The sequence below is a fragment of the Podarcis gaigeae genome, assembly GCF_964106915.1.
Source record: "Podarcis gaigeae genome assembly, chromosome: 1".
NCBI classification, from domain to species: Eukaryota; Metazoa; Chordata; class Lepidosauria; order Squamata; family Lacertidae; genus Podarcis; species Podarcis gaigeae.
In genome coordinates, this window is record NC_139678.1 from 31,686,610 (window position 1) to 31,702,043 (window position 15,434).

The following is a 15,434-nucleotide window of genomic DNA, read 5'->3' on the forward strand; positions in this document are numbered from 1 at the left end:
GAAATTATCTGGGAATATTTATGGTGGTGTAAGGAAAGCTTTTGGCTGTTCTCCATCAATATGCCAACGCTTGCCGGCAGCTTTATGATCCGCCCTCACCAAGGGTTCCACACCTAATTTTGGTTTTTCACCATTAGCGGAGATGTCTTGGCAGTCAGCACTTTGCCTCTGCCAAGAAACATTTTTATCAGCGAGAATAAAGATTTGATTTCCATCTGGAAATTGGCCAATTTGACTAGCGAACCTCTAAACATCAGCACATGGCATCCCAATTCTCAAAGCAATTTAGCCTCTGTCAGATACAGAAGCCCATCACTGGGGCAGCTGACTCTATTGCTATTAGGAGAAAAGAACAAATGGCATATTCACTCCTTCCTAGCTCTATTGAACTAGTCGCTTCAGACAGGTGAATTAGCTCCCCTCCATCATAGACTGTCTGAACTCTCCTCTTCAGTATGCTTCCTAGATCCCACACTGGAACAAAAGCCCAGCAAATGCTGGTAATAATTCCATCGCCTCTTCCAGGTCTGAAATCCCCACATTAAAGTGGTGCCTCTGTAGTTTCAGAGCCTTTTCCTCACCTGGCAGTAGTGAAATACAGTCGTACCTTGGATCTCAAACGCCTTGGCTCCCAAACAAATCGGCTCCCGAACGATCGAAACCTGGAAGTGAGTGTCCCGCTTTTCAAACAATTTTCGGAAGCCGAACGTCCAGTGTGGCTTCTGCAGCTTCCGATTGGCTGCAGGAGCTTCCTGCAGCCAATCAAAAGCTGCGCTTTGGTTTCTGAATGTTTTGGAACTTGAACAGACTTATGGAACGGATTCCATTAGACTTCCAAGGTATGACTGTAGTGAAAAGTTTTGAGGTACAGAAGTTCATTGTGACAGCCCCCATAGTCATGCCCCAAGGAGAATCCAATTTCTTAGGATCAGTTGATAGTCATAAAATACTGAGTTGCCAAAGGGTGGTAATTTGGTTAGCCTATTGGACTTTGGCTGAAGAGACATGAGTACACATTCCATCAGCTATCAATTTTATTGGTTGAACTTGGTCCAGCCTACTATTGACCCTAGCGTATCTATCAAAGGGATTGTGTGCCAGACCACACCTGCCTTCTAACCCTCAAATTTGCAGCTAGGACTGGGTGATATCTGGTTTTCAACATTGTGATATATCACCAGCTAAACATCATGATATATCACAACGTCTGTAATAAGGATGGAGCTATGTAGAGGCATTGGCTGGCTTCACAGTTTTCCCCCCAAATTGTGATTTTTGCATAGCACACGCACATCATGATTCACAATATATTGCCAGATCAAAAATTATGAAACCAATATCATGATATGGACTTCAAACTGGTTTTGGACGATATATCACCCAGCCTTATTTGCAGCATTGGCAAGTATCACTCCAGCCAATGATGTCATTGTTCCTGCTGTCAAAAAGTACTGGAGCTGCATTTGCCTCACATTCCTGCTCCAATGTGCCCCACTGCTGGCAACATAAAGTCATGAGGAGAACGTTTGCCCAGTGCTGGCTGGTGCACCAAGCTAAGGCCGTTCTCAGCTTAGATAGCCTCAGTAGCCCATGCTTTGGTGACTTCCCAGATTATTGCAATTTGCTCTGTGTGGGGAAAGATGCTGAAGATGTTCCAAAAGTCATAGCTGGTGTAGAATGCAGCAGCTCCTCTGTTAGAGAGTGCTGCAAGACTCATGACCTTCAAGTTCTTGAATTGAGAGCCAGTGTGGTTTACTGGTTAAAGTGTCAAACTAGGACCTGGGGGACCACATTTCTAATTCTCACTTTGGGACCAATGACTTGTTTAGTAGCTGAAACGGACCCCTCTGATCTTTTTGCTACTGCATTTCCCACAAAGCCCACAAGAAGTCCACAGAGTAGAGTTTCACTTGTTGAATGTGCAAGTAGCTAGCTCATTTTGCGTGTTACCCAGAAGGTCATACAGAAAAAGGAGTCCACACCAACATGCTGTTCTAACATCTGGCGTATACGGGGCATAACTGGAGCATAGAAGGGAAAACGGAATGTTTACCTGACAGGGCAATTATCCTGTGATTGATTCTTAGGGAAACTACTTAGTCTGCCATTAGCTTTGACTATTATGTCCAGCTGTGAGTGAGCCAAGTGTCAAACTGGAATCCAAGAGGCTTCGCTGAGACAAGCATTTACAGATTCAACCACTTGTAACTTCATTGCTTTGATATGAGGATCAGCATGCCATCCTGCGTTTGGGTGGACAGAGTGGCGCTATGTAAGGGACATTGTTAGTCATGTTGTGACTCCAGGGACAGCTGAAAGTGGATGACTTCAGACTCGCATAGAGATGATGGACACCGGCATCTAGTCCAGTTTATTTATTTCACTTCAAGTGCCATCATTGTTCAATTCAATCCATCTTTAATGTCACTGTCTCCCGTGTGTGTGTGTGTGTGTGTGTGTGTGTATCCGCACACGCGCTTAGCTTTTCCTGTGCTATGAACCATTACTAGCTGCTAGTCTTGCACAGTCTAACAGAGTATGGATGAGAATACCAATACCGTCCGTCAGCATATGGCAATGGATTTTAAATGAGAACAGATCATGGTGGTTTTTAGCAAATTTTATCTGTTTCAGATTGAATTGAGTTTGATTTCTTATATCTTGAAAGCCTGACGCTGGGCAATAAGCCCCCAGTTTGAACAAAATACACTTTAACATGAGAAATGTCCAATCCGCTTTGCAGATCTGTGGGTGATGTGCTGGGCTTTAGCTGTGTGCGTTGCCTTCCCTAGAGAATCCCTCTTCTTTATTATAAATTACATCTCAGTCGTGCCAGAAGCGCTGCAGCTGTTACCCAAACAGAAGGTCATAGTGCCTGTCTCCAAAACTTTGTTCTTTGCACTCATGCACCGACTGTGTTCCCATGTCACAATAAGCCGGGCTTAATGGTTTTCCGTGACTGTGCACATCGATCCTGCTTTGCTCTTCCCCGCTGGGAAAGGAAGCAACACACTATGATCCTTGGCTTAGCTCTACATTCTGCCCAAGGATCATGGCTTATCTCTCTGCAAATAACCCAGGCAGGGCCAGCCCAAGACATTTGGCTGCCTGAAGGGCAAGTGTGCCCCTACTATTCCACAGACACAAGTCCACTGGGTTGGCAGCTGCATCTTTGTTCAGCACTGGGGATGGGACAGCGTCCTCCAGTGCGCTGTCCTGCACAGAACAAGCCCATATAGCTCTGTCTTCTATCACCTTGCCTCCCTTCCCTGTCCCCCAGCACCTGCTGCCTGAGGCAGAAGCTTCATTCTGACTGTGCTGGGCCCAGGGGTAACCCGAGTAACACGGTCCAGGTCCGATCCCAAATCCAAGGGTTCCATGAGGAATCAGTCTGACAGGGCCAAGGCAGGACATGAGGCAGGAAACCAGGCAAGGTCAGGCACAGGATCACAGGCAGGTTCTGGCAAACAGCAACGTTGCTCCCGCAACCTGGGACGGGGTCCAGCCGCCTTTTATCTCTGTTGGGGTAACGGCTGGTCCTGATCCCCCGGTGACTCACCTCCCTGTCTCCCCGAAGGCGAGCACTCCTCCTGCGAGTACTCAGGTCTCTCCTTCTCTCAGACCTTAGTCTCTGCAACTCAGGAGATGTTGGTGGGTTACTAGATCCAGAGGCCACCTCAGCCTCTCCTGACCAACTGATAGTGCAGCAGCTGTAAGTGATTGCCCAGCTGAAGACAACGAGGTAATCCCCGCATCCGGAGCCAGGGCAGGCTCAGGCCCCTGACTTGGCCCAGCTGGTGCTTGTTGCAGGGGAACCTGTGCAGACTGGGACTCTCCAGAATCAGGCCCCAGACTGTTCAGCTGCCGCCTGAGGCAAAGGATCCGGTGCGCACTGAGACTCCTCTGGCTCCAAGTCCAACCCAGCTTCCCAGGCCATCACACCAACTAATGGCAGCACCAGCCCTGAAACTATGATTGGTAGGCCAGGAACAAATATTGGTGGAAGAAGATTGGAAGAAATTTAAAGTATATCTTGAAAATTGTTGTAAAATTGATGAATGCTAAAATGTCAAGGGAAAGGAAAATATAGAATTACAGCTGTAATTGATTAAGTATGAGAAGAAGCTTAAAAAGAAAATAAGTAATTAATTAATTGGTATAAAGAGTTGTTGAAGAAATTTTAAAACAGGGATGTAGAAAAGGGGAGGTAAGGGGAAGTCCGAGAAGCAAGGTTTATGAAAAAGAGGTTTTGAAATTATACATGTTTATATGTTTTTGTTTGTTTATGTGTGTGTATTGTTTTGTCTTTGTGTTGGAAAACTAATAAAAAATTATTATAAAAAAGGAACAAATATTGGCTTCCGGTTATGGTTGGTTTGGAGTGAAACAGGCCACTACGTATGCCAGGACTTGCTGTGTTTCAGTATAGTGCTTTTTGGACCTCTTGAGCTCCATAGTTTGAATACTGCAGAGCTTCAGAGTGCAGTTTCAATTTCCGGTCTTGTTTTGTAGCAAAAAAAGGACAGATGTGTTTAAGAGCCCTGCTTTGTCCTGATATGCTTTCCTGTCCCCACAACACAACACAAGCCATGGTCTTTAATTTGAATGTAATGCCAAGCCAAGGATCATAGTTTGATGTTTCTATTTCCTAGCAGGGAGGGGTAAAGTGGAAGCAATCGTGGTAAACCACTGTGGCATCCTTTGTCAGAGGATCCATAAGCGTTTGCAAATTTAAGAAACAGACTAAACTGAGCTTTCTCAGTCCCTATCCTCTTATTTCCTATGCCTATCTCTCTGTGTGTGTGCTGCGATGGAGAATTGATGTGTGAGTTTGGAAAACTCGCTGACATTATTGCATGTAACACCCTTGAGGATTAAATTAAAATACAGCTGATTAAATTAAAAATAAAAATTAAAATACAGCAACTGATGGGGCATCACAACTAGCTCCTCCTCCAGGTGCAGTTCCAGCTACAAACAAGAAATGAGGCCGTGTTGCTGTAGCTCCACTGCATAGTTTATCTGCATTATTATGAGGCCTGTTCTGATGTGAACCCACGAGTCATTTCTTCCCTTTTGGGGTTCTTGTTATCCTCGGGGTTTGATCTTATGGTGGTGAGGACCAGGAATATCTCCCATGAGCTTTAGAACAAAGCTGAAGATTTAGGAGAAATCTCCCCCCAGAAAACAAGAGGAAACTTGATAGTGACATCTCATGTCTTGAAAAGGGTTGGAGATGATGGATCAGTGCCTCTGAGCTCTGAAAAATGCCTGTGAAAACAATCACTGAGATGCCACATGTTTGGAAATTGCCCTTATGGACATCTTTCTTTCTTATTTAATAGTCATTAATAACTCAGCCTCTCTTACCTTTTCTCTTCATGGTACCATTTTAAAGAGAAGTGCCCTTTAAAATGGTAGCAAGCACGTGAGCATTTATTGAAACGTGGAACTATTTCTATCACAAAGGACCACTCAAGAAAGGAACTACCTAAAAGAGGCATCACTATTTTACACAATCTCAAACGGCTCTCGAAAATGGCTATGTTTTATACACTCCCAGTAGTCAGTGAAGGAAATGACCTCGAAGACCTCCACCCCACCTCCTACCAATGTAAAATTGTACTTTTCATGGATTCGTGCTTTGTCCACTCTTAACTTTGTCAGTGGAAAATGGAAGAGGTTTTTGTCATGGTGTCACAAGCCTGTACAGCTCAATATCAAAGAACCTCCCATTCATCCTAGAAGTCTTCACCTTTCCAGTCAAATAGAAGGGTCAGACCAATGATCCATCTAAGCATTAGCTCCCCAAGGACTCGAGCAAAGGTCTTTCCAAACCCTCTTTCTGGAGAGTTTTCACTGAAGATCAGCAAAGCATGTGCTCTACCACTGGCTCTGCAAGCTGTTCTGTCATCCCTTATAGCTACCTTAAAGGTAAAGGTAAAGGACCCCTGACAGTTCAGTCACAGACGACTCTGGAGTTGTGGCACTCATCTTGCTTTACAGGCCGAGGGAGCCAGCGTTTGTCCGCAGACAGTTTTTCCGGGTCATGTGGCCAGCATGACTAAGCAGCTTCTGGCACAACAGAACACCGAAACCAGAGCAGCACATGGAAATGCCGTTTACCTTCCCACCGGAGCAGTACCTATTTATCTACTTGCACTTTTTGGCATGCTTTCGAATTGCTAGGCTATCAGGAGCTGGGACCGAGCAACGGGAGCTCACCCCATCGTGGGGATTCAAACCGCTGACCTTCTGATCGGCAAGCCCAAGAGACTCAGTGGTTTAGACCACATTGCCACCCAAGCAAATAAAAATGTGAGCAAAATGCCCCAGCCCCATTTTTGCCGCAAAGTGAGAGGAAACTGACAACTCCCTCAAGCTTCTGCCACCCCTGCAATTTGGAATCAGATTACTCTGCCTGTTCACACAGCCAGTCAGTCCCTTCTCCAGCTCATGTCAGGTGGGTGGGTTTGCCTTGTGTTACTTATTCCTTATTTTACTCCATGATTGGGCAGTTCTAGGATTTCACAAGAGCGCAGAAGTGCAAATACTGTCATTGAAAAGACTGTCATTGGGTGTAACGCATACCAGGCTACTCTCCACTGAAGGCACCACCCCTCCCCACCCCTGGGGTCTTACGTTTCTGGTTGCTGTATTACCCTTGCCCTTCATAGCCGCTTAAATCCGGCTGGGAGGGCATGACTGGGAGGGTTCTGGGTGCAGTGAACAGGTGTCTGCATGACCAGGGGTGGTGCCAGCTATCTTGATGGAGGCAATAGTGTGGCCATTATTGAAAAAAACTACCCTGGACCTGATGGCATTTTACAACTACCACCCTTTTGGGTGCCACATGGCTGTGGCAATGCAGCTACATGCATTCCTGGGGAAAGCTGATTCTTCAGAATATATTCATCCAAAGCCACCACTCTGGAGGGACCCATAGAAACACAGGTGATTAGCCTCATAGCAGGCTAGCAGAATAATCTGTGAGCTGATAGCTTTTGTACTCTTATTTAAAAGTCTGGCCTAACATGCATGACAATTGTAGGAATCTTTAAAAGGTGTTGGCATTAATCTCTGTCTAGAAATATCACTCTCCAGTTAGGAAGCCTCTCCCCTTGGTCACATAAATCAAGGTGGCCTGTTAGTGGTGAGAGAAAGGACTCTGCACAGGCTTCACAGCACTGCCATATTTATTACTTTCAGAAGTAAACATTGATGAGGCCTTTAGTACCAGATACAGGTACTAGATTAAAAATCAGCTGAGGGCATAGTCGGACTATGCCAAAATGGTGAAAATGACCAGGATGATTAGAGATCAAGAAAATAATAAATTTAATAAAGAATAGGGGAAATTAATTAGTTACTTAAAAGAACACTGAAAACACTTAAAAGCATAGGCAAGATTCTAAAAACACTTGCAATGTAGCTAGGACTATGGTGTGAATTAAGTATTAAGAAAATATGGAGAACATTATAAGATGCAGTTGGAAATGAATAACGATGGAAACCATGGAAGGGTGGAGCGAAGTTTGGGGATTCAGAGAATCCTATGTGTATGTGATTTAGTTGTGATGATATTTGTTAAAGGTAAAAATGAATAAAAAATATTTCCCAAAAAAAATCAATTGAGGGCAGGAGCAAACCTCCAACAGTTAGTTACTTGGAGGAAGGCTAATCATTGCTTGTGTTGAAGTGAGGTTTGTGGCAGTGCAGAAATGCCTCAGTACAATCTCATGTAGGCTTTTGGCTCTGATGATTCCTTCCCCCCAATGTTTTACACTCCCCATTCCTGAGTTTGTTTAATCAAAATCGTCTGGTAATATTTTAATTTTCTTCAGCCACCGGGATAATTCCAGTGCGGCTCTGTGTAATATACTTTCATCTGAACCGTGTTCATTAATTTGTGTTTTATCCGTCTTCTTTTTTAAAAAAAGACCATTAACAAAGTTCTCTAGTAAAAGCAGACAGACTGTTGAAACCTGCTGTGCTTAGCAGAACCCTTTCGCCAGCCCTGCGTGCTGCTCTTTATCAGTCCTTCAGGCAGGCTTCAGTTCACTCACGAATTTCCCCATCCATCTCAATTTAAGATAACGCTGGCAGAAAATTGTCATAAAACTAGCTCTCGAGGACTTTGCGAAAATATAAAAATTTGTTTGAACAAGAGGCATTCCTCACAAATCTCTTATATTCATTGCTGGATTCATATCCCCCCAGATAAGTGATTTCACTGAACATTGCTTCACCAAAATATAATTTACATTTACATAAAATTAATTGTCCTCATCTCTATCCTTCCCTTCTTTCTCAAACGTGGTATGATGGCATGGCAGTGTGATATCCCTGCAAATATCACAGTATAATATCTGTTGGTTAATAGACTATTCCAAGTTCATATGTGTATAAATATGCAGAGGCATTATCAGATGCAATCCTGCTCTAGCTGAGGATAACAGCATCACGTTCATTGATTTTAATGAAGTAGGATATAAAGCTCTTGTGTATATATTAGGGTTGTACAATATTTTCATTGGGTTTCCCCTAATGTATCTGTATAAAAATTGACAGGAGCTAACAGGTAGAATTGTTAGATGGATTGGTAGTTTAATATTCTGAAAAACTGCTGATTGCATCAAAGATATTTCATGTCATTCCCCCCCCCCCCAAAAAAAGCTCTGCTTTCAAACTTTCAGCCAATAAGGTAATATGAACTAGAAATTCTATCACATACCGCCAACTTAATGAGTAAGAAACAGGGGGACTTGTATCAGATACAGGGGGGAAATGAAGTAAAACATCAGTCAAGGGCAGGAGCATTGGTGAAATATTGGGGGGGGGCATAAAAAATCAGCTGAGGGCAGGAGGAAACCTCCAACAGTTAGTTACATGGAGGAAGGATGATCAACACTTTGCTTGTGTTGAAGTGAGGTCAGTGGCAGTGCAGAAATGTCTCTATACAATCTTTGCACTGCTATATCAACTTGCTAGAGGGCAATGCTGCTGACCTGCTCTCTGTGGAACTGTAGCATCACCAGTATGGATTGCTGCAATATCTCCTAACCATCAGTTGAGCTGGAATCAACTGATATAAGGGACTCGTAGGATTCCATAGCAATAAGGCTGCAAGGTGTGTTGCAGGACCAGCTGCATGCTGCCTGAGGTGTTTGGGAGTGGCCCAGCCCATGTGTCTCCTTGATAGCCAGTTTAGCCTCCTGACCACAAACCCAGACATAGAAACATAGAATTGTAGTGTTGGAAGGGACCCTGAGAGTCATCTAGTCCAACCCCCTGGCAAAGCAGGAATCCTGCCCATAGCTGTTCGCAGAGCCATCTTTCCCAGACGGCTTAGTGGTGCATTGCGCCAGGGCTCCAACCTCTCAGGAGTGCACCAGCGAGTGGGGGAGCTGCGCAGCTTTGCTGGTGGCTTCCCCTTTCCCTGCATGCCCGCCAGCTGTGCCCCGCCAACCATAAGGCTGGCAGGCATGCAGCTTTCCTCCCAACCCTCTGTGAGAATCGCTCTCCCGCAGTGGCATGGGGGAGAGTTGTGTCCCCCCCCCATGGCTGGCAGTGTACAGCTATGGCCACCCCAACACTATCCATGGTAATTTGGGGGCACTGGGCAGATATTTGCACCCCGGTGCCACATCTGCTAAAGATGGCCCTGGCTGTTCACACTGACCCACTGCACCCCCTGAGGATTGCATGATGTTACATGATGGTATGTGATACAGTGGTTTGAGTGAGCACAGGCCCAAAGTGAGAGTAAGTAAGGAGGGCTGTTGGTTTTCTGTAACACATCTGCACTGTTAGTAAGTGGTGCTCAATCCCTGTCGTCTCTGGATGGAGCCAGGAGAGAACCCTGACTGCAGTCCTGGACAGGTGCTGCCAATCAGTGTGGACAATGCTGAGCTAGATGGACCCAATGGTCTTACTCAGTATGGCAGCTTCCTAGGCACTAGATATAAAAATATAACTGCATAGACAAGATTCCATAAGAGTGATAGTACTTCCATAGTAAGCAGCCTTCAGTTTTCTTTTTTCATTCTCATTATTTCCACTCACACCTTGCGAGCTTCAGAACTCTTGCTGCAGTTTTGTGTGGTGGTTTTTAGCATGCAAAATATATTACATTTACTGGCATCACTTACAAATGAAAGGGCTGTAATTCACAGCATGTCCCACTTGTTTATAATGCAAGGAGGGTTTCTGCAGGGGATGCCAACCTCAGGTCTATGCCAGGGCCATCTGTTATTCACTGTAGTTCTCCAGGAAGTTATGACCCAGCATGAAGAATACACTGCACATTTACATCATATTCGCCTTCCCTTTCTCAAGCTGCCAAGGAGAAAGGGCAGCGCTCAACACATGCTAACCGTCATGATGGCTTTGACCTTCTCATCTTATCACATGGTTCATAGTCTGATCTTACTACCTGCCACAATGATTCTTGACAAGAAGACTCAAATAAAGGCAGTTTCAAGCCATATTTTGGCAGGCTGCGGAGAGATGTACATGAATTCGTGGACAGTAGCACAGCCAAATGCTTTCATTTACCATCAAAAACAGGGCATGTCCATAGTGAGCTCCTGTTTCTCATCGCTGAGCTCTTCTGATTTTCTGATTGCCCAGTTATCCAGTCCAGATCTTTAGTACTTTGATGATTTCAGTACAGTACATTGCAGCATTTTCACAGCCAACTTTTCAGATTTTCACATAGATATAGGTTGTTAAGACCTTTAGGTCTCCCAGTATTAAGCACTCACAACTGTGTTCTCCCACCCCCTCTACCCCTCCCAGAATGGATGGACTACAACCTTAAGTAAGTTTAAATGCTTTACTTACAGTAATCAGAGATCTCGCTCATGCATCATTCAGTGCTACAGCAGAAACAACACAGGTAAGGCATTCTTGATTACAAAATACAGAAGTTGGCCTCAAACACATAGTCTGAAACTGGAGCCCCAGCCTCAGACATCTTCTCAGTTAGATGGTTCACAGAGGAGAGAGGGAAAGGAAGGAAGGAAGGAAGGAAGGAAGGAAGGAAGGAGAAATAAACCTTACTCCCTCCTTCCCTGAAGGTGAGTGGTTGTGACCTAGCTGTGCCTTCTCTAGAAATTTACAGTTCTGTGGTCCTTAATTCCTTCATTTCCTAATGAATGGGTTAGATATGCATTGCTAAGCTTGACTGCAAAAACTTCAGCACACATCTGAAAGAGATCTCCATCAACTTTCCCTCAAAGTACTATAGGTTCTCTGAGTCAAGGTGCGTGCTGGAATTTATCTTATATAAGTTCAATCCCAGTATTTCCATCAACACAGACATGCCCCAGTGCTAGTTAACATAGCATAGTTATTGCTCTTGAACCACTTAGTCCGGGGATGGGAAGCCTGTTGCCCTCCAGATGTTGTTGGTATACAGCACCCATTATCCCTGACCACTGGAGATGTTGGCTGGGACTAATGGGACTCCAACAACAGCTGGAGGACCACAGGCTCCCCATACCTGACTTAATGAGTTTCTATATTTTATGTGCCCCCTAATTCTGGCTCCCTTTTCTTTCATTTGTTCTTCAGGGTTGTTTGTTCTCTGTCATCCATCTGTCTTAGAAGTACCTCGCACTGAGCTTTCAGCAAAATGGAAAGTGTGAGTGAACTCCAAAATCCCCTGTTGGCCAAGAACAATGGACACCTTCATGGCAGTTACAGTTACCACCAGGATTATCCTGGCCACCGTTGCCAGGGTAAACTGTACTCCTATATCTTCCAAAATTCTGGCAATGCGAGGACTCACCAACTGCTGGATGCCAGTTCTCTTCAGCTGGCTGTTGAAGCATTGTACGGCCCAAATTTCATCCTGGTGAAGGATGAGACCAGTGTCAAAGTCAAGGACAACAAAGGTGAGAGTTGTGAGACAGCCTTCATGGGAAACAAAGAGCATTCTGCTGAGGCCTCTGATGTACAAGAAACCCAAGGGAGGTCCCTGATGGAAAATGACATCAAAATCCAGACAGTGTCCTATGAAGTGGAAGAGGAGGAATTGCAAGAATATGAGGTAAATTTTGGAAGCTGTAAGCCTATCTTGGGACTTATTTCTGAGTAACCATGTGTCAGAGTTGCCTCTAGGTCCCAGCTCACAGAGGACCAACGCTAGTCAGTAATAACGTATAAAAGTCTTTATTGAAGATTAGTTTCCATTTCCAAACCGCAGCGTGCAACTCTACGTCTTAGAACCTAGACTGGCGAAGCTCCATCTGAGTCTCCGCCTCCTAGACACCAGTTTAAGACTCTAGCCTTACTCCACCTCTTCCGTTGTTCTTTCCTCCTCTGGGTCCTTCTGCCCCCTGGGGTTTCCTCCTTTCTGGACTCTTCTGACGCTGACCCCCCTGAGTCTTGCCCCTCCTTCCGGCGGGCTTTAGGACCTGGCTCCCTATCCGGGCTACCTGCTGTGCTGCTCGCCTGTACATTTGAACTTGGCGCGCGCGCCCAGCCGGTAACTTTCCTCTTGACCGTTTCCCCGCTCTCCGATGGAGGCGTGGTCAATCCTGACTCATCTCCTCTCGCTGGTGGTGAAAACACTGGTCCCGATGCCTGGGACTCCTCCCCCCCACTGCGCTCTGGTGGGGAAGCTGGTCCTGATTTCCAACTGCTGCTCTGGGAGTCCCCGCTGGCCCCTTCCTTCTGGGGTTTCCCCCTTGGCACCCCCCTTGCCCTGGCCATCGGCGCTCCCTTCTGTGAATCTTCCGATTCGCTGGAGAGGCTCATGGAATCCCTCTGACCACTGTCACCGCCTACGCTCCCCTCTGATTCCTCCCCCTCGCTCTCCATTTCCTCCCTCTCCTGTGCCTCTGCTCCTGAGCCCCTGACACCATGCTTAGGATAGAGAAGTAAATATACAAAATATAATAATTGTGATTATGTACAGTGGTACCTCAGGTTAAGTACTTAATTCGTTCCAGAGGTCCATACTTAACCTGAAACTGTTCTTAACTTGAAGCATCACTTTAGCTAATGGGGCCTCCTGCTGTTGCCGCACCACCGGAGCACGATTTCTGTTCTCATCCTGAAACAAAGTTATTAACCTGAAGCACTATTTCTGGGTTAGCGGAGTCTGTAACTTGAAGCGTATGTAACCTGAAGCGTATGTAATCCGAGGTACCACTGTACATGATAGTAGGAAGAACTGAGGTAAATGTTGCATGGGAACTTCTCTCTCCTGAGAGACAGCTTCCCTTATTTCTGAGGAATTAAGCCTGAGGGTTTAATACAGGGGTGAGCAACTGTGGTCTTAGGCCTCAGCCTAAGTTTAGGCGTCCCTCAGCCTGATTTCAAAAACCCTCTGCAAGTGATCAGTTCAGACCTCCTGGCAAGAGGAGAAAGGGGGGAACCACGCCTTCTTTTGGTTCCGGGCCCACACATCACTGACTTCAGCTGCACCCAGAGTCGCCATGCAGCCCCTGACAGATTACCCCAAAGAGAATGCCCCTCTCAAAAGAAAAAGGGTTTTCCACCATAATATAATACATTAAGAATAATACGACTAGAAATAATTATAGAGAGGTGTGTAGTTAGAATGAATTATTTTAATAAGCTTGTTTTAGGCTCACATCCAGAATTTCTAATCCATTTTAGCTCACAATTTATCAATTTTAGTCCTAATGCAAGCGAGGGACATTGCTAAAGATGAAAAACGGCCCTGTTTCACTGGCACTGAAGAAAAATAATTTTCCATGGAAATCCCAAATCCCCAGCTAGTGAGCTGAGAATTTAGCTTGAAAGAAAAATGATAATCTATTTCCATGCAGTGATTTCTGTTAGGATTTTGCCCCACATCCGAGTGGCTGGAGAAGATGTGGTTTATTATATAAACTCTGCAAAGCCTTTCCCCCCACCCTTCTTCTCCTGTGTGAAACTGTTAAGAAGGAGGAGAGAATATGAGAAAGTAGAGCTGAAAAGAAGAAGGTCAAATGAGAGAGTGGGGAGTGAGGGAAGACTGTAAAATACTTAACGAGAGGAAGAGTAGGAGGGTGAAAAACGCTACTTAAATGCCATGGTGGTGATAGATGTCCTAGAAATATTATATCAAGACAACGTTGGCAGAAGCAGCTTTCGGTCAGGGAAGAGAGAAATCAGTAGGACGCCTATTGTTTCGCATCAAGGGTTGGAGCTGACAGCAGTGAGTGGGGCTTCTAACACGGTTTCTGTTATTATTATCATCACTTCCAGCATCATCACTGTTATTATTATATTGCAGCTTTCTGGGTTACTATTTCACACTGAGTTATTTAATAACGAAAGTGTCCTTAAGCACACTTAACTTGAAAGCAACTTCCATTAAAATGAATGGAACTTTCTTCCAAGTGAATAAGCTTGGGATTGAGCTATAAAGCAACGGCAGCCGGCAGTATAGTACAAATCAAACAGTTGTAATTCTTTATCATCTGGTCCCAAGGTGGCACTTGGGAATGGCTTTCTTTATCGGAAGAGATGCCTCTTGTTGAGGCATCGCCTCCGACATTATCAGGAAGTAGCTCCAGAAGGGATAGGACACAAAAAAACCAGATGTTTATTCCATTTTACTGTAAGTATATGCCGGTATCTCCATTGATTTAAATTGACACGTCTTGGTGTTTCAGTTTTTCAGAAATAATCTAAAAGGTATTCGAGACTTGTCTCCCGTTCTTAATACTAGGGATCTCGCTGGTAGTATGAATAGTAACTGTATCCTTTCTATGGCAATTTGGTAATATAGCCAACCATCCTTTAATCTCAGAACTTCTCTATGTCAACTTGTTAGTCTAAATCTGGGGCCCTCAACGTGGTGCTGGTGGACACAGTAGCACCCTCAGACACACACCCCTTAGCCCCCATCAAGGCACCTTGCCACTCATTTTTTACTGTTTCTTTTAAATGGGGTGTTGGGATGGGGGTTGGTGGTTTGCCTGCTTTTTTCTAAGGGATGCAACTTTCTTTCTTTGGATGCTGTTCTTCTAACTTGTTTTATCAGTGCAAGGATTTCCATTTGTGCAATGGAACTGCCCCCCCCCCCCGCACACACGCATGCCTTGTATGGTACCCTTCCCAAATCTGCTCCAGAGGTTTTGGAGGAAACCCAGAACAGATTTAGGGAGTCCACAGGAGAGGAGAAGTGGGGAATTCAGTTGCACTTGTGGAAATCCTTGCTCTGATGGTATGAGTCAGTTAGATACTGTTCCGTGGGGGCGGGGTGAGTTGGGGAGGATAAATGTTTTGGAATGGGGTATTTTGTGGCATCCACAATAGTTTCTTAAACCTCCAATTTTGCTTCTGGGCCCAAAAAGGTTGAGGACCCCATGCCTACATATTCTATTATTCTTTTGATTCATAGCTGGGTAGTTAAAGCACCAGTAATTTCCATTTGCAGGATCGACACAGCCAGACTTAATTGTCAATCT

At 45.0% G+C, this 15,434-nt stretch overlaps 1 protein-coding gene across 2 annotated transcripts in view; it reads left to right on the forward strand.

Moving 5' to 3' along the window:
- Positions 1-15,434, forward strand: part of SYNDIG1L (synapse differentiation inducing 1 like) — a 99,222-nt gene that overhangs the window by 69,754 nt on the left and 14,034 nt on the right. For both annotated transcript variants that reach the window (XM_083741908.1, XM_083741907.1), the window contains exon 2: positions 11,578-12,055. In XM_083741908.1, coding sequence (XP_083598034.1) covers positions 11,639-12,055 — 417 coding nt within the window. In that variant the 5' untranslated portion in view covers positions 11,578-11,638. The remainder of the gene's footprint in view (positions 1-11,577; positions 12,056-15,434) is intronic.